The sequence below is a fragment of the Cyclopterus lumpus genome, chromosome 25, assembly GCF_009769545.1.
Source record: "Cyclopterus lumpus isolate fCycLum1 chromosome 25, fCycLum1.pri, whole genome shotgun sequence".
Lineage (NCBI taxonomy): Eukaryota > Metazoa > Chordata > Actinopteri > Perciformes > Cyclopteridae > Cyclopterus > Cyclopterus lumpus.
The window spans coordinates 1316345-1336039 of NC_046990.1; the positions used below are offsets into that span (position 1 = coordinate 1316345).

Sequence of the window (19695 nt, forward strand, 5' to 3'; positions counted from 1 at the left end):
GTTTGAGGACTTCACGACACAGAGACACTTTTCAGATGTTTGCTGACCTTCTCCTTCCATGTGCAAGATGCCCTTCTGTGCTTCATGTGGAGCTCATGGACCTGCAGAGCAACTCTGAACTCAAAGCCAAGTTCAGGGAGGTGAGTGGACGAGCAGACAAGCCCCCACCTTCCCTGAGCTTTCCAGGATGATCAAGCGGACCATGAGTCTTTCTGGGAGCACATGTGTGTGTGAAAAGCTCTTCTTCATGAACTTTAATAAGTCAAAGTACAGGTCCAAACTCACTGATGAACCGCTCGTTCATGTTCTGAAGAACCAGTTCAACCGTTCATGTTCTGAAGAACCGTTCATGTTCTGAAGAACCAGTTCAATCGTTCATGTTGTGAAGAACCAGTTCAACTGTTCATGTTCTGAAGAACCCGTTCAATGGTTCATGTTGTGAAGAACCAGTTCAACTGGTCATGTTCTGAAGAACCGTTAATGTTCTGAAGAACCCGTTCAATCATTCATGTTCTGAAGAACCGTTCATGTTCTGAAGAACCTGTCCAACCGTTCATGTTGTGAAGAACCAGTTCAACTGTTCATGTTCTGAAGAACCCGTTCAATCGTTCATGTTGTGAAGAACCACTTCAACTGTTCATGTTGTGAAGAACCACTTCAACTGTTCATGTTCTGAAGAACCGTTCATGTTCTGAAGAACCCGTTCAATCGTTCATGTTCTGAAGAACCGTTCAACCATTCATGTTCTGAAGAACCGTTCATGTTCTGAAGAACCTGTTCAACCGCTCATGTTCTGAAGAACCGTTCAACCATTCATGTTCTGAAGAACCCGTTCAACCGTTCATGTTCTGAAGAACCGTTCATGTTCTGAAGAACCCGTTCAACCGCTCATGTTCTGAAGAACCGTTCAACCGTTCATGTTCTGAAGAACCGTTCATGTTCTGAAGAACCCGTTCAACCGTTCCTGTTCTGAAGAACTGTTCATGTTCTGAAGAACCCGTTCAACCGCTCATGTTCTGAAGAACCGTTCAACCGTTCATGTTCTGAAGAACCGTTCATGTTCTGAAGAACCCGTTCAACCGCTCATGTTCTGAAGAACCGTTCAACCGTTCATGTTCTGAAGAACCGTTCATGTTCTAAAGAACCAGTTCAACCGTTCATGTTGTGAAGAACCGTTCATGTTGTGAAGAACCGTTCATGTTGTGAAGAACCAGTTCAACCGTTCATGTTCTGAAGAACCGTTCAACCGTTCATGTTCTGAAGAACCAGTTCAACCGTTCATGTTGTGAAGAACCGTTCATGTTGTGAAGAACCGTTCAACCGTTCATGTTCTAAAGAACCAGTTCAACCGTTCATGTTGTGAAGAACCGTTCATGTTGTGAAGAACCGTTCAACCGTTCATGTTCTGAAGAACCAGTTCAACCGTTCATGTTGTGAAGAACCGTTCATGTTGTGAAGAACCGTTCAACCGTTCATGTTCTAAAGAACCAGTTCAACCGTTCATGTTGTGAAGAACCGTTCATGTTGTGAAGAACCAGTTCAACCGTTCATGTTCTCTAGAACCGTTCAACCGTTCATGTTCTGAAGAACCAGTTCAACCGTTCATGTTGTGAAGAACCGTTCATGTTGTGAAGAACCGTTCAACCGTTCATGTTCTGAAGAACCGTTCATCTTCTGAACTGTTATTAATAAAGATTGAGAAGATTGGATCCGTTGATGCGGCCCCCAGGTCAGAGTTTGAGGCCCCTGGCTTGGAGAGCGCTAAAAGGAATGAAAGGCTCAGGATTCTTCCCCAGAGTCAGCTGTCAATGCGTAACGTACATTTATTTTGATGGCCGGGTTCTGTGAACACTTTGGTTTATGACCAAGTACATGACATTGCAGGTATTCCCATCAGCATTAGCTGTACTTTGTGATTGGTGCACATTGGGTTCTCTAATCCTATGTGGATCACTATTTGAAGGAAGTCATTGACTCATGATGCCGTCCTGCTGACGGAGGCAGACAGAACATGCTTCAACGGATCCTTTTTACAGGCAACAAGAAGGAAAGTATTTAGTTTGAGCTTGTTGTTGTCAAAGGACTCACAAGCTGTGGCACAGAAACGTCCTCAAGAAGACCCGTAGACATGCAAACAGACTATAGCTCGCTTTATAGCTGTATCTCTCTCATGTTTATCTCTGTAAAGGATCAGGATTGCACTGCGATAATGGTTCAGCAGCACAATACAGCAACTCCTCTTTGATTATGAAATGCCTTGAGTCAGTTAACGCTCTTGTTTTCACCAACGGGTGCCTATTTGCACAGGTTCCATGTCCTTATTTAAAGAGGCTGATCCCTTTGGGATATATATAGAATAGGGGCCAGCCTCTCTTCAAATAGACTAAGAACAGCATCCAGACACTTCCCATTGCATTAATCAGCTGTTGAACCACGGATCACTGAAGGCCCGTTCCAGTTAGATCATGTTTAAACCAGCTGAGGGTTGACATGGTAACTGCATATAAACTAAATAGTCAATAGTCAATTAGTCAAGTTCTGTACTTTGTCTCCACTACATTCTAGAGGGAGATATTGTACTTTTTACTTGAATACATTTCTTTATAATTTGTATGGAATATGATGCATTGTTATACAATAAATGAAACCACCCAACTGTATACAAACATGAATGAATCTACATCTAAATAAATCAATACAAATAATAATCTAATATATAATAATGTAACGACTAAAGAGCACCTTTTGTTGCATATTAAGTACTTTTACCCTTCATACTGTAAGCACATTTTCTTGATTATATGCCTACATACTTTAACTTAAATACGATTTTGAATACATTACTTTTCCTTGTGACAGAGTGTGTTTAACTAAGTAGACGCTCTTCATACTGGTTCATACTGGTTCCACCACTGGTGTTCATCAGTGACACCAGCTCCCCTTCAGCATCAGTAGAAGCTCTCGTTGTCTCTCCTCTCTTTCCTCACTTTGCTTGGGACCGTTTTGTGACGGCCTCGCCCAATGACCTTTCACCCTCCTGATTCCTTTCATCTTTGTACATTAAACAATATTCAGGTTGATTAAGTCAAATGAAATAAATAAATAAACAATGGGGCACATTGCTGAGCGTTGCTTTCCATCACAGGTGCGGACTCTAGCCAGGACGAATGAAGCTCGAGGCCTCCTGTGGCTGATGGAGGAGGAGGCTGTTCAGCCTGGAGGATCAGAGGAAACCATGCTGGAGAGACTCTTCAGCCACTACGGCTCTGCACAGGGAGACAACAAAGGTGAGACCTCAACAGTAGCTTCCTGGAACAACAGGCGGCCTGACCTCACGGCTGACACTGGAGGGAATGTCTCCTATGCGTTGCAGGAGCCAGTCTGCTGCTGCGAGGAGAGAAGCCCCACCTCTTCCTGTTGGGCCACAGCCACGGGACCGACTGGGTGGAGTACAACGCTCAGGGCTGGCTGAGCCATGCCAAGCACAACCCTGCCGCCCAGAACGCTGCCACGCTGCTGCAGGACTCCCAGAAGTACGACCGCTCACCGACGAGTAATCCATGCGCTTCTGTTTATATGGTTATCTCCTTAAACTCGACCAGACACTGAATCCCTGTCATAGCAGTCTTTATTTGAGAAATTGCTTGTGAATTTAAAAGTAATAGCAGTAAATCATTAAACCAAATGTACAAAAGAAAACATTCTTTCATTCTGCAGTAGTGGCATCTTTCCATGCAGATAGTTTTGAGATATCCGTTTCACCCTGATACAATGGAGCTAAATGGAATTATTTGTAAACCATAATTCAGTATTCTTAATTGTAATAACTAAATCACACCCTGAGGGTGGGCGTTACGCTTCTGCTTACAATCCTGTCGGTCGGGACGCCGTCATCAGCTGTTAGCGCCGTACGAGAGCAGAGCAGAGAGCTAATCAGTGGGGCACGCTCACATGCACTAAAAGGCACGCTCACATGCACTCACATGCACTAAAAGGACATCAACCAATCCTAATCAAAGTCAGACCTAAAATATCCATAATGATTTAGAAAAAAAGAAAAACGTTTAGGAGCAGAGAGCCGATATGAAACGAATGCCTCTACAAACAATACGCCACTGAAGCAGTCACATCAGTTACCTGTATATTATACATACCCTGTCTAATAGATTGTGATTGGGTGAGGGAGAACAAAGTCCTGTCAGTCATGTACATGCATACAGAATACACTTCATCCCTCCGCCACCACAGGAAGAACATCAGTGGGCTGTTCATGGGCCGGGCCAGCGGCGCCACAGTGTTGTCTGGCTCCATCGCTGGTCTGGAGGGCAGCTCCCAGCTTGCCCTGCGACGAGCCACCAGCATGAGGAAGACCTTCACCACAGGCGTGGCCGCCGTCAAGAAGAAGAGTCTGTGTATCCAGGTGAAGCTCCAAGTGGTAAGTGGAACTTGTACTTCATTTATAAACAGCCTGGTCAGCTGTTTCTGGGCATCGGTCAACAGTGAAGTTTGTTCCCAGTGTTGAATGATGAGAAGGTCGCTTTTCAATGTGAATTTTTATTATTGCCCCAAAGATCTTTCGGACTAAATAATTGCATAATTATAATAATAATGTTGAATTCATTAAGTACAATTCCTTTGTTAAGGAAGATTACTTTGAATAGTGTAGGTAACGCAACGTTTAGAGTTTCTCCAAACTGCACCTGGAATGACCTGGATTCTTCCATCCAGCCTGAACTCGGTGGCCTGGTGGAGCTGGAGCTCAGAGCTGGAGCTCAGACTATTTCACCAATAGTGAAGCAGTTCTCTGAGTGCCCTCCTTTCTGTCTTCAGGATGCTCTGATTGACATGGTGCGTCGTTCCAGGGTTCACTTCATCCACTGCCTGCTGCCCAAAGCAGAGGCAGTGGGTGGTGGAGGTGAGCCCCGTGTGACGCATGGAGAGAGTCCCGACTCAGGTCTGATGACGTTGGACGTGAGCCTCCTGAGAGCTCAGCTCCGAGGATCCAAGCTGCTGGATGCACTGCGCATCTACAGGCAAGGTAATAAAGTACTTTTGAAAACCTTGATATGAATTAAAAATAAGAACCCAGAGTTAACTGAGGAGTACTCAGCCTATAAAAACAGTTTTCTTTATTGTCATGTCTGAGAAAATAATGATGTCATTCAGGTTAACTTGGATGGGACCTGTGTTACAAACCTATGGTATACAATTTGAAAGCTATTAATGTTAACTGGCAGTATGGTCTAATGCATAGATGTTTTTTGTTGCATGGGAAATGTAGGATCTGATGAATCTTGTAGCTTGGCCAATTCAAGGCGTGAGGGCTGGCTGAATTAGATATATAGAACAGAGTATCTGTTGTAACTTTATTCATCCTGAACTCTTCTGACTTGTGGGAGGGCCACAAGGCTCAATATCCAGTTTGTATCTGCTGTAATATAGGTAATATTAACCATTGTTATGTCGATGACACCCGGTTGTATATGTCATTTAACCCTGAAAGTCAGCCATCAAAAGCTGGATTCTGTTTGTCTTCTTACTATTGAAATGTTATAAAACTGAAGTACCACTCCCATCTTTGACTCACTCCCAAGGGCTCGCTTAGCATGCAAAGTAGAGGGATCGATGTCTGCATTCTCCACAAGTTTGAACGACTTTTGAGAGCAGGGTCATTCTTCAATTAGAGGATCGGCGGTTCGATCCCGGCTCCGCCAGCCGATGTGTCCTTAACCAAAATGGCTCCTGTAGCTGTGACTACGGTGTGTGAACGTTAGTTAGTCCTGATGTGCAGGTGGAACCTTAGCCCCTCCATCAGGGTGTGAATGGGTGAATGATGTCATGTAGTATTGAAGAGCTTTGAGTGGTCGGAAGACTAGAAAAGAGAGCTACAACTACAGGTCCATTTACCTGTGAGTCAATTTGTTGTCTCACTCAGCGTTGCAAATCAGAATATTGAGACCTCTGCTAGTTTGATTTTGACTATTGTCTCTTATGAATCTCCCAACTCTAAAGAAGTACAATGCTAAATCCCTGGGGTGAGTGGTGTGGCATAAAGGTGAGGGGGCGAGGGAAGAGTTCATTAACACCTGGTCCTTTGATCTTAGCTATACTGTCTGATAATCTCATCGTTTGAATCCAGTGATTTATTTAACTTCAGCCTGTCATTCAAAAGTGTATCCTTGGATATCCTTAATATCGTTCTCATGGTTCGTGCTTCTCTAAAAGCTCGAGCTCATTTCCACCTTTGACACTTTTTTGTTGCTCTTAAGTCTGTTAATGTGTTTTTTGGTTGAAAATAAAAGTTGAACATGGACACTTCTTGTCCGTCCACTCCTCTAACCTCCTGTTCAATGTTTCTCTGTCGTGCTGCCTCAGGATACCCAGACCACATGGTGTTTTCAGAGTTTCGCAGGCGCTTTGATGTCCTGGCACCACATCTGACCAAGAAGCATGGCCGCCACTACATTGTCACAGATGAGAAGAGGGTGAGTGTCTGATACTTGGGGCTTCTCTCTCTCTCTCTCTCTCTCTGTTCCATTGAGGAAAAGGGCTCAATAGCTTCCTAAAACAGCTGGTCACTGTAGCATGGTAAAGAAGGGACAGAGGAAGAACAGATATCATTACTCAATATTTGTTAGTAAATGCATTGACTGTTGGTTTAGGTCTGCACATGAAATTTGTGGACAATAAAACAAATATAAAGCATACCACTACATATACTGCACAAGTCCAGCACATTCAATTCAGTTTATTTTGTATATCCCAAAATCACAAATCACAAACTCCCCTCAGAGGGCTTTACAGTCTGTACACATGCGACATCCCTGACCTTTGACCTCACATCGAATCAGGAACAACTTCCCCAAAAACCTTTCAGTGAAGAAACCTTCAGGAGAGCAACAGAGGAGGATCCCTCTCCCCGGATGGACAGATGAATAGATGTCATGTGTACAGATGAACAGAGTTACATAAACATTCAATGAATATGACAGAAATTATGAATCATGAGTAGTCAGCATGGACCACGACCCAGACTTCCACAATCCATGAAACAGAAGGAGGTAAAGAGGAGGAGGGGGGCATCAGCAGGACCACGGAGGACACATGGAGGACTCTTATACCTCTATACCTTATCAATGACCTGATCAACATATCTAATCAGTATGTCTATTATTTCAGAAACCTACATCTGCCATGTAACATGCCATGTCATCTTTAGCAACACTCTACCCAATAATGATCTATAGTGCTGAAATCCCAGTTGTCCTGTTCATTAATATTTTATTCCAATTTGTTCATTCTCTAGTATTTCTATTTGCAGCAACACAAAAATGTCCCAAAAAATTAGAAAGATGAGAACCATAAAATAAAGAAATCGAACATGAATAGAAATTTAAGCAGATGGCCGATTGTGCACATTCTGTATAGTGATGAAATAAGTGAATTGTTATTTTAAAAGTTGAATCGTGCATGCAGTTATTACGTGAATGACAATTGAGAGCTGAAAGAAGGTTTCTCTAAAAAATCAAGATATATATATATATACATTTTTTTTCATATGTGAAGGAATTATTTCTTGTCTGAATAGGATTCACCATTTTCACGGCAGTTAATAGTTTCAGGTCAAAGGTTAGTTTGAAAGGTGAGCTCAAGTTGTGACACAGTTTCGCTGTGTGTTGAGTTGGATGATGAATGGACTCTCGAGGTGGAAGAACCCTCTTTGAAATGTTCGGTCCATCCTCAAAGTGCTACAATGTCTTCTTGTAAGTCAGGAAGTAGATTTTCATAAAAACGGTCCGATTTAAAGAGGTTATCTTACTGCTCAAGGCTCACATTTCTCAGCCTGTAAAAACAATATCTTCTGTGGCTGTGGAGGAGCTTTATTCTACTATTAAACATAACTTTGATGATGTCAGATTGTTAGAATGTTGAAACTCTAAAGTCTGGAGGTTCAGTATTCCTCAGCTTGCCCTCTACATTATAATCTCCCTGTGTGAACAGAACCCCTTTATTCCTCCTCTCCTCTCTCCGCTGTCCTCTCCCTGTTCCAAGAGCGCTCTTGTGTGTAATTAATTATGATTGCACAGGCTGGCAGCATACGGCTACTGTACTGATTAATTACCAGCAGTGGAGAAGCTCTGTCTTTCCTTCTCTCTCTCTCTCTCCCCTCCCATTCCCTTGTCTCTTTCCACTTTCTTTTCTTGTCTCATTATCTTTCCATTCCTTTGTAAAGGAGGCAGAACAGTGTAGGAACATCCCTGAGTGTATGATTAATGCCTTCTCTACCTTCTGCTCAGGCAGTGTAGAGCAGCTTTGCACAAAGGTGCGATTAGCCTTTATGAGTGGGAGGCGGGGCTGCTGGAGGAAAACATCTCTACATTAAGGCATTCGACCAAAATGTATTGTGGTAGAAAGTAAAGAAGGTTTTTTATCCAAACACCTGGTTGGCCTGTTTGTGTGTGCCAGTTAAATGTGGAGGACACAAAGTCAATGAAAGGAATAGCAGAGAGCAGATAAATATTGAACTGGATTCATTGAGCACATCAGTGAAATCAAAAGCCCCTCTTCACCACAGCACAACACACTGCAGTAAAGTGAGAGGACAGCCAGGCAAAAATAACTAATGGTCGCCAGTTCTCTGGGGAGTGGGGAACCAACAGTGGAGAAGAAAGATGAAAGGAGGCGGCTTGAGACCAACAAGACCGTATAATTGGAGGAATAATATGAAAGAATTGGTGTTCAGAGAAAGAGAATGTTGGTAATCTGAGCCCGTCTGAGAGAACCCTGTCTTTGTTCTGTCAGTTCCTCTTAATAGAGCGTGATGTAGCCATGATGTTAGCAGCCAGATGGTGGACCTGACAGGAGCAGAGAGGAAGTCCACCACATTTCCCCACATTGCTGTCAGCGTCCTGTCCCTGAGACCTGACATGTAAAGTCTTACTTTCACAAACACAGGGAGGTATCTCAACAAGGGACTCACAGGAGACAGGGACACACTGCACTAACAACCTTTATCTGCAGTATATCCAGACCTAAAATAATGCTCCTTGATGGTGATTGTGAGATCCTACCTCAAAATGGCCAACTTTGAGACAGCGACCAATAGACAGAAACAAATAGAAAACACCATAAAAAGCCATTTGAGACATGATTGAGAGCAGATGGATGCTACATCTATAAACCACATCTAAAATTGTGCATTAAAAAAAAGAATCATCTCGCTGCGTGAACTAAAGACCTTCTGAGTCGTAAAGTAGAACACTGACTGAGCGTTTTTAACTCCTGTTGGCTGAGAGCTAAGGCAGGTAGTCTGAGGGGGGTTATGTTGGTCTGACTGCTTGTTCTGCTGTTTCCAGGCGGTGGAGGAGTTGCTGGAGTCCTTGGAGCTGGAGAAGAGCAGCCACCACATGGGGCTAAGCAGGGTGAGTGGTCACAAGCATGCACACGTTCCACGCCACTCTTCATGAGGGCTGATACCATAACGCTGTCACGGGGCTTTAAGGCCTGCAGAGGGAAACGGGCATGTGAGAGAGCATCGTTACTAAAAGTGTGTTCTTCATCAACGATCTGTCCTTTTCTGTTGATGCTGGTTTTCTGATCGCGTTCCAATCATATCTACTTTGCCTTCTGTGTTGAGACACTGTCAGTGAAACTCCCTGCTCTGATTCATACGTCTGTACCATTAATAATGATAACGATTGGTCCACGAGCTGAGATCATTACATCAGATGAATTAACCGGTAGTAACGGCCCTCTCCGTTGACTTCCCTCTGCAAAAGCCCCGATGATGAGGTGTAGGAGTTACACTCTACGTGACATCCATCTAACACAAAAATCAAAAGTACATCAGAATGCTTTCACGTTGTTACTCACAACATGGTGATGAAGCATAGAGAAAGAAAAAGGGAAAGACAGAGACACACAATCCATAACGGGCGTTGCAGAATTGAGTGTCATTCTATTATTGTGAGGACTATTATCGTGGCCAACCAATATCGTGATTAACCGTAATTTCGTCATATTGTCCAAGCCTAGCAGGACGTGTGGAGCTTGACAGTCAAAAGAACAGCAACATAGAAGAGATCTGATATGATACATGAATAGAAACAAAGGGATATCATACATGCATACCTCCCTTTAATCCGAGCCTTTCAATATGATACATGTGCAGGAGGTTTTGAGTGTAAACTGAAGTAAAGTAGTCAATAAAACTATTCTAAAGTCGTCCAAAAAGAAAGCAGCAGTATGACGTTGAAGCACTGATTCTACTTCAATGTTCTTTATTAGAAACCTTTTTTGGTTTATCCTGGCAATTATTTGAATTGAGTGAATTGATTATTTGTCATTGAGCTGAGCACAAGGCGTTTCACTTACTGGCCTCAACCATCATCTCTGTAACTGTCACCTTCAACCCTTCAACCTTCAGTGCATACAGGTACAAACTTACAGCTCACAATGTTGCCCTTATGTTTACGAAGCAGCATCCACAAAGTCTGCCCAACAACAATGTTTATGTTTTTCAATTTCTTCTCAGAAATGTTGTTAGTTTGAACATGAAACTAAGTCAGCTCGCCCTGACCTCACAGTTGCATCTTGTATGTTGCCATCAAACAGTCTGGGTCAAGTGCCAACACCTTTTCACTGGGCGACTCTCTCCATTAGACAATGCCAAGTGTTTTCCATTCTCCATCCAGAAGTCCAGTCTTCCATTCTCACCTTCAGTCGTCCTGGTTCTGTTTCCATGGGGACCCTTGCCAAGCAGCAGTCAGACACTGGCAGACTCCAACTCTTAGAGATAAAAAAGAGCTGCTAATCACAAGGAAAAAGACAGGCTGGTGGTTTTGTTAATTAGATCTGTGAATGTCTGTGGAATAAAGAACAGTGAGCGCCTTGAGCTGTCAATTAGAGAAGTTTCTTGGCAGATATTGCAGAGTTTAACCTTGGTGTAGTCAGTCTATACTTGGCCTGCTACTTCAGAAAGTTCACAAAGAAGTTTTGTTCCGTGGTGATCGTCATGTTACTCATGCCTGTTGTTCCACATGAGTGTGACTGGCAGACGAGACACACACAGGTCCAACCATCCCACACACTGGGCCACTTACTCTATCTAATTATACTGAGTACCTCATGCATTTTGAATAATTAATAAATGAGCTGCATCGAAGTGGAGAATACCATATGATTAATACACCAGCATTGCATTACTTGTGCATCAGTCCACATCTTCTCCTGCAATAGATGCTGAGTTGGGTTCAGTAAACTTGTTATCCAGTTTACATTCCCGTTGATGTTTGGCCATATTCAAATTCCCAAACTGACAATATTGCTTTCCGGTAAACTAAATTATTCGAAATGATCATCCAAAAAAAGAGACGCACATCGACTCAAATGCAATTTATTGTTCAATTTGATGTTCTTATCTAACTAAATGTTCTGCTTCAATCCATATTTGTTGGCATTTAGTCTTTGAAAATCTATATTTTCACTGCGGTCAAACCTTTTGTTTAGCTGAATAGAATAATACACAACTTTGAAATACCTCAGTTTTGTTGTGGGACTGAATACATCCACCCAAAAATGAAAGTGTCACCCATGATGACACATGAAGTGTGGAATGTGCAGGTGGCTGCATCTCCTCCAGCCTGCCAACTTGTACGTGGCGCTCTGCCTGATATCACTACACCGGCACGGACAAATAGGTCTCCGAGGAGCTCAGCGCTCATGGTACCAGATGTGTTCTCGCCTCCTTCATCTGCCCACGCCAGACACTCAGCCTGGCTATCATTTGAAATGTATAGATATTAGTTCCATACTCACAATTATTTTTGGATACCTTACTTTATATATATAATATATCTCTGATGTTCTCAAATGTTAAATGTCTAATAAAAGAAATTACACAAGAACAAAAGGAAATTGAAAGTTAAGAAATCGGATTGGAGAAAAAGTTTTTTTTTAAACAGTTTAAAGTTCCTGGCATAGCCACCACTTATCTCTAAAGACCAGATTCCCTTTTACAGAGGATTACTAATAATACAACCATTACAGGGTGGTTAACAGCAACCAGAACCTCATTGGTACCATCTACTGAGCATCAGTGATGTTGGTGACATTAGGAGCCTGTGAAGATGAAAAGACTAAACCCATCGAGCCACAACCGGTTCACCTGCTGCTCCTTCAAAGAGATGCAGACGTATCAGCTGATGAACCAGCAGACTTCAGAGCAGCTCCGTTCTCTGGCTGTGAGACTCCTCAGCTCATGATGTGGTTTTGTTTCTTGTTGGGTGTATTTTCCTATGTTGCAGAATGGGAACCTTGTGAACTTAAAGCTGCACTCTGATTGGTATTGCGATTACAATGACTTAACATGATTATTCATTGATTTTAGGTAGTTATTTGTATTGAAGTTGGGAGTCTTGTCCCTTCAGAGCCCTGTACAAAGCTCTGCATGTAAATAAGACTGATCCTTATTCACAGAGCATCTCCTAGAAATGAGACGTCGACATGATTAATTAAATGTTTTCTTCATCCGGTTACTTGATCGCTAGAATACTTGATTACTAAAATAATGGACAGGTGCAGCTCTATTTCTGCGTAACTTCAAAATGTTTGCGTTTGTACGTGACCTCGATATGTGGGAAGTCTGCTCTCCATGCGTCTTGGCTGTGCCTCAACTCTCCCTCTCCTCCTGCAGGTGTTCTTCAGAGCGGGGGCTCTATCCAGACTGGAGGAGCAGCGAGACGTTCAGACCAGGAGGAACATCTCTCTGTTCCAGGCTGCCTGCAGGGGATACCTGTCCAGACTGGCCTTCAAGAAGAGGAAGGTAAGGCTGCTGAAGCATCTTTGACATTTGTAAGGCTTACTTGATAAAGAACGTATGGCAAACATTCGGAGTACTGGAGATAGGATTTTTCCCTTTACCCTCATCCCACTAACTGGGCTCCCCCACGACCCAGAGGTGTTTTATTATATAGAACTGCGAAGCAAGGCTCTTCTCTCCTTCACATGTCTCGAGAGTCGCTCATCTGATCTACGTCACACTTTTAGCGGATGCCTTGCTTTGTCGAATTTGGTGCAATTTGGACACGAGACATGTTCAGAATGAATAAACTTTGAGAAACAAGTACGTAGTACTCAGTGCTGCAGTGGGGCGGAGCTTCTGGGCTCTGCAGTCCAGCATGAGGCCCGTTGAAGGAGGGTGTTTCACTGAGGACACGAGGAAGCTCCGTATCCAGTGTGAAGCTGTTCCTATGACAGAGGCCAAGCAGTCAGACCACCAGTCATTATCATGAGTCGGTCACGTTTCTCATCATTTTGTCAACCAATTTGTTCCTAATGACTTTCTTTCCTAAGTGCTTTTAGAAAAATATAAATACAGCATGCAGCTGTATTGAGAACTCTTTATTGAGTTCATGTTCATGCATGGTGTCACATGCCATGGGCTCATGTGCCCTCACTGGACTGATGCTTTAGCTTCATTCTGGACCCGGGCTTCAGATCAGCCTCTTTGTTGTTGACCTTGATGGGTGGCTCTGGAAAATGATCATGTGACATTGTGTTGATGGTATTATACATGTGCCTGGTTCACTCATATTCAGATTGCCAACGCACTATATGAGTAGTGGCACTGTTACAGAGAGGAGAAGTGTCAGATTCAACACACTTAAAGAGTTGGCAAACTAAAAGATGGTGGCCTATTGGTGTCATGGCAAATAGCAAAAGTGGCTCTTTGGTTTAAATCTGAAATATTGCCAAAGGCTAAAAGGGAATCTGATTCCATTAATGAGGCAAACCTTTGGCGTGAAGGCGTGCAGAGTGAAAGCATCCAACGTCAGAGATATCTATCCTCTCTGTAAATGGGCCGTTGGAATCATAACACCGGTGTTGTCACCAGTTAATTAACTGGCAGGACCATTTGCCCACCGTGGCATCCCAATTCGGAATAGGGCACGGCACACATGATATGCTCCACGGTTCCCTTTAGCAGAGCCACACCGACTGGCTTTCCACCCACAATCAATGGCAACTGTTCGCCGGGTCAAGCTGAAGGAGAAGCATCCCTGTGGCCGTGGTTTCTATGGACCATCATGCCAGTTCAGCGTCATCAGACACTTCACAGAGAAATGAAATGCGTTAAAGCCCAAAGACATACTTTTACTTTGGAGCTTTTTGGGTGCTTCACAAGTTGCCCGTGTGTGTGTGTGTGTGTGTTCAAGCTTTGGATCTTTGTCTGCCTTTTATGACTATTTCATTCTTTCTCGCTGCACTGGGCTCCGGCTACCAGAATTCCTTTTCAAGGGCATTTGGGTTTCCCCTCACACGGCGCTCCCGGAGGACTCACTTTGAGCCTGGTCTCTCGGGGTAAATGGAAATCCCTTGTAATTGATGAAGTTTGGAATTGGGTTCATTTCTCTGTTTTAAGCAACAAGGTCCGGCCATTGTCTTGTTGACAGCCACATACATGTGTGTCTGTGAGCAGCCCCTCCTGTGCTGCGTTACTCGCTGGACTCTTTGTGGTCATTGGCTTCAACGCTGATAGCTTTCACAGTGAAGCGTCACGACAATCCTTCGTGCGATTGGGGCACAAGTTTCACATCTTTGCATTGACTTTGTATGTAATCTAGTGTGAACGCAGCATTATTCTAGAGGGTTCACAATGTGAAAAACAAAGTCACTGGGTACCAAATCAGTAGCGTGTCTCACTCCCAAATCTGCAACATTCAATTCTCCGTTTGGAGCTTTAATTCTAATTTATAGTTTTGTCATCGACAAACGTCCAGATACTCAGAAAGGTAGATTAAAATTCTCTTCACATTGCCACAACACAAAATCAATTAGTTTGTTCCTCCATCTCGTTCATATTATTCCTGCTCGGGGGAACGTCGCCCGTTTCCTTCCAACAAGTTCTCTCTTCCTGTCTGGGGAAGCAGCGTTCAAAGCACTCCAGGAAATAAGTGATGGGGGGATGAGAATGAGAAAAGGGAGAAAGGAAGGGAAGCTGGAGAAAGAGAGACATGGGGGAATAGACAAGTAGAAGAGATCCGCTGGCTGCTTTGAAGCCCTGCAGCCTGCCTCTCCTCTCCGTCTCTTTGACATTCATGGGGAACAGTTGAGAGTGGAGGAGCATGGGGGATTCCACCGCCAGCCAACCAACACTGAGCCTAATTAAATAGTTGCCTAAAGACAGAAGCCTCACCCAAGTGGGAACAGGTGGGCTCAGGCAGACGTGTGTGTGTGTGTGTGTGTGTGTGTGTGTGTGTGTGTGTGTGTGTGTGTGTGTGTGTGTGTGTGTGTGTGTGTGTGTGTGTGTGTGTGTGTGTGTGTGTGTGTGTGTGTGTGTGTGTGTGTGTGTGTGTGTGTGTGTGTGTGTGTGTGTGTGTGTGTGTGTGTGTGTGTGTGTGTGTGTGTGTGTGTGTGTGTGTGTGTGTGAAGGAGAGGTAGAGGACACCCGTGTCATTCCAGTTTCTCATTTGAGGTGACCACTGTGTACTTCTGCCACAATGCACACTCACACTCTGAATTCATATTATTCATGTCCAAGGGGTTAATGAGAGCAGAGCAAACACTGGGGCTGGCTTTACCTGCTGCTCGTGAATCAGAATCGGCTGCATTAAGTTGTACAGTGTAAGTAGGCCGAGCACAACACTGCGTTTTAATGCACATGTTCGGTTTGCGTATAGAAACGAAAAGATTTTAAGCAGGAGTGCAGTCGAGAATAGCACAATGCAACTGGAAAGAGTGCATCAGTGGCAGCAGGTGAAAACATCAATGCATCTTCCCCATACATTGTTTCAAGTGACTCATCCAGTTAAGATCAGGCTTCCAATAAGGTCAGTAACCAACAGTAACCAGGTTACTACAGTGCATGTAACCATGTTCTCCGACTACCTTAGCAACATGGCTGCTTCTGTTCATGTAAACACGCTGCATGACAGGAGGAGCTCTGTGTAAGGCACAGCAGAAGAATTACCATAGTAAGTAAATATCAACTGTGTATGATATTAAGTCAAATAAATAATCATTTTTCATGACATTGGTGCAGCGATCCGCCTCAAATCCAACTCTATTATAAGCTTAATTCAAGTGAAGTCTGTGCCTCTTTACATCAGAAGATTCTTTTTCTTCAATAAGAATTGAATCAAGCTGTTTTAAGGTAAGTGGAAGACGTGTCCCGGTCAGGAGGAGTGTGGGAAGTGTTCAGATGAAGCTCAAGCTGCTCTTCTTTCCTTTCATCCTGCCTCATCGATCTTTTCCTGTCCTCAGTCGTCTCCCCTCTTTTTAAAGGTTATCCCTCATCTGGAAATGCAAACGGACCTCTCCAGTTACTTGAACATTTCTCAAATAAAAGTCCCAGGTCATCATGTTTGGAAAAGAGCCCGATTTGATGAGAAACATTTGTGTAATCAGGACCTCCAGCCATGCCAGCTCTTGCTGTAGAGAGCAATTTGTCCTAATTGTGTGTTATGAATGGCTCTCCAGAGTACAGAGCTTCAACAAGCTGCCGGTGGAACATTAGTCATTTGAGCTGGAACCGTTATCAGATACAGCCATCAGCCAAAGTAAAGTTACCACTGCTGCTGTTTAAAGGTGCCATCATAGAGGGCTGCTGAGTGCTGACAAATCCTCTCTTGTGTCGGTTTGATTTGACAAATGGCCACTGTGTTGGAGAGCGTGAGTCAAAGAACCATCAGGATTGTCATTTCTAGTACACTCGATGCACTAGATTTGCTCCACACGTCTTATTTGAGCTCAGACAACGTTTTCCTGCCCACAAGTCACAACGCTACTCTTGTTGGAACGGATACTTCTATAGATCTGTATCTAGAGTCTTGTTAGAACAGATACTTCTATAGATCTGTATCTAGAGTCTTGTTGGAACAGATACTTCTATAGATCTGTATCTAGAGTCTTGTTGGAACGGATACTTCTATAGATCTGTATCTAGAGTCTTGTTAGAACAGATACTTCTATAGATCTGTATCTAGAGTCTTGTTAGAACAGATACTTCTATAGATCTGTATCTAGAGTCTTGTTGGAACAGATACTTCTATAGATCTGTATCTAGAGTCTTGTTGGAACGGATACTTCTATAGATCTGTATCTAGAGTCTTGTTAGAACAGATACTTCTATAGATCTGTATCTAGAGTCTTGTTAGAACAGATACTTCTATAGATCTTTATCTAGAGTCTTGTTAGAACAGATACTTCTATAGATCTGTATCTAGAGTCTTGTTAGAACAGATACTTCTATAGATCTGTATCTAGAGTCTTGTTGGAACAGATACTTCTATAGATCTGTATCTAGAGTCTTGTTAGAACAGATACTTCTATAGATCTGTATCTAGAGTCTTGTTGGAACAGATACTTCTATAGATCTGTATCTAGAGTCTTGTTAGAACAGATACTTCTATAGATCTGTATCTAGAGTCTTGTTAGAACAGATACTTCTATAGATCTGTATCTAGAGTCTTGTTGGAACAGATACTTCTATAGATCTGTATCTAGAGTCTTGTTGGAACAGATACTTCTATAGATCTGTATCTAGAGTCTTGTTAGAACAGATACTTCTATAGATCTGTATCTAGAGTCTTGTTAGAACAGATACTTCTATAGATCTGTATCTAGAGTCTTGTTAGAACAGATACTTCTATAGATCTGTATCTAGAGTCTTGTTGGAACAGATACTTCTATAGATCTGTATCTAGAGTCTTGTTAGAACAGATACTTCTATAGATCTGTATCTAGAGTCTTGTTGGAACAGATACTTCTATAGATCTGTATCTAGAGTCTTGTTAGAACAGATACTTCTATAGATCTGTATCTAGAGTCTTGTTAGAACAGATACTTCTATAGATCTGTATCTAGAGTCTTGTTGGAACATATATATATATATATATATATATATAGATATATATATATATATATATATATATAGATATATATAGATATAGATTATTGTTAGAGACAGCTACTCTTGTTTGCCCATTGGTGGTGTAGACAAAATCTGGTCTTTTAGAAAAAGTAGGCTGCAGTGCTTTTCATTGAAAGGCTGGACATGCTTCCAATGACTTGACTTCTGTAAATAAATATATATATTTTCCATGAAAAAAGATTGAAACTGTTGCAAAATCTTCTCCATGCAGCTGATCTCATGGGAAATGCCCTGACGCATCTCGTGTTGACCTGCAGAATAATTCCAGCATTCGCCTATTTTCATCTGAGAATGAACTACTCGGCTCTCAATCAGAGCTCCCAAAAGGATGACATTGAGTTGTGTTCAGGATCCTAGTAACAGTCAAAGAGTAGCTGGTGGACCAGAGGACTTTGAAGAGTCTACTCTCTGTTGTGTTGTGGAAACTCAGTGACACTCTTCCATGGTACGTCACATGATAGCCCAGCAGGTTGGATGACATCTCTTCATGCTGCTTTCTTCCCAACTTGTTTTACACAACTTGAATACTGTTCAATTGGTGAGCAGGTTTGGTTCAGTTGCTAAAGTTGATGTCTTTGCATTGTTCCCACATCAGCAGTTGTGTTTGCATTATTCTATGATCAATTTGTCTTTTTTAACACATTTAAGAAATCATGTTAGAGATGATTTTAAATCCAACTTCCACAGAGGGGAGCGTATATGGAGAGATACCTGATCATCACTAAAACATCCTGGTCCACCCTGTAGGCATGAGCTTTGGCTTGTGTGTTTTAGCTCAGGCATCTGGAATGAGCTTCTTCACATCAAAATAATCTGGTGCAGTGGTTCTGTGTTCAACTGGGAGGAGACCAGTCTGCTGCCATCCTAACCCTTACTCGGATAAACCACAGAACATAGATGGATGGTCAAGTGCAGGTCAAACCTTTGGTCGTGTTCCTCTGATAAGTTCAGGGAAGCCAGCCAGTCTACTAAGTTCTCTTGAAAAGAAAAGTCACTTTATTGCAACCCTTTATGTATTAAACACACACTTCCTTTTCAAAATTAATCGATTCACAGAATCTGTTTTTTTGTGGCTGCAATAAAGAAGTGTGTGCTGTGACGCTGAGGACACCACATCATGCTTTTCCATAGACAATGCAGCCCTATGGCTGCAGTAGTAAATGCAGCATCCTCTTTACAGTTCTAATCAGTGCTTGTATTGGTTCATGTGTTGACAGATCCAGGATCTGGCCATCCGCTGCATCCAGAAGAACATAAAGAAGAACCGTGGCGTCAAAGGCTGGCCGTGGTGGAAGCTCTTCACCACCGTCAGACCTCTCATAGAGGTGCAGCTCACTGAGGAACAGATCCGGGGCAAGGACGTGAGTAGACGGACAGACAGACAGACGGATGGATGAACGGACGGACGGACAGATTTTTTCAATCTGCCTGTTTATTCTGGCAGATTTCGTAGGATTTCTATTTTTTATTGAGATTTTTTACAATTAATATTGTTTGATAATAGCTGTTATTCAATAAAACTGTATTACATCCATCAAATAAATGTACACGGACGTCTCCCATAAATACACACCTACAATTAGGCAAAAAGTAGATGACAGGGATGAGTGTGAGTTCATATGCTGATTAATTCCCTCCATCTGTTGTGTCTCTCTGTGTTTCCCCTCTCAGGAAGAGATCCAGCAGCTGAAGCAGAAGCTGGAGAAGGTGGAGAAAGAGAGGAACGAGCTGAGACTCAACAGCGACCGCCTGGAGAGCCGGGT

At 42.9% G+C, this 19695-nt stretch overlaps 1 protein-coding gene across 10 annotated transcripts in view; it reads left to right on the forward strand.

Annotated features, from left to right (window-relative positions):
- myo18ab (myosin XVIIIAb) overlaps positions 1–19695 on the forward strand; it is a 101144-nt gene that overhangs the window by 46302 nt on the left and 35147 nt on the right. For all 10 annotated transcript variants that reach the window (XM_034528883.1, XM_034528884.1, XM_034528889.1 and 7 more), the window contains 9 exons: positions 3146–3287; positions 3374–3533; positions 4249–4435; positions 4831–5038; positions 6376–6485; positions 9357–9422; positions 12695–12823; positions 19150–19293; positions 19604–19693. In XM_034528883.1, coding sequence (XP_034384774.1) covers positions 3146–3287; positions 3374–3533; positions 4249–4435; positions 4831–5038; positions 6376–6485; positions 9357–9422; positions 12695–12823; positions 19150–19293; positions 19604–19693 — 1236 coding nt within the window. The remainder of the gene's footprint in view (positions 1–3145; positions 3288–3373; positions 3534–4248; positions 4436–4830; positions 5039–6375; positions 6486–9356; positions 9423–12694; positions 12824–19149; positions 19294–19603; positions 19694–19695) is intronic.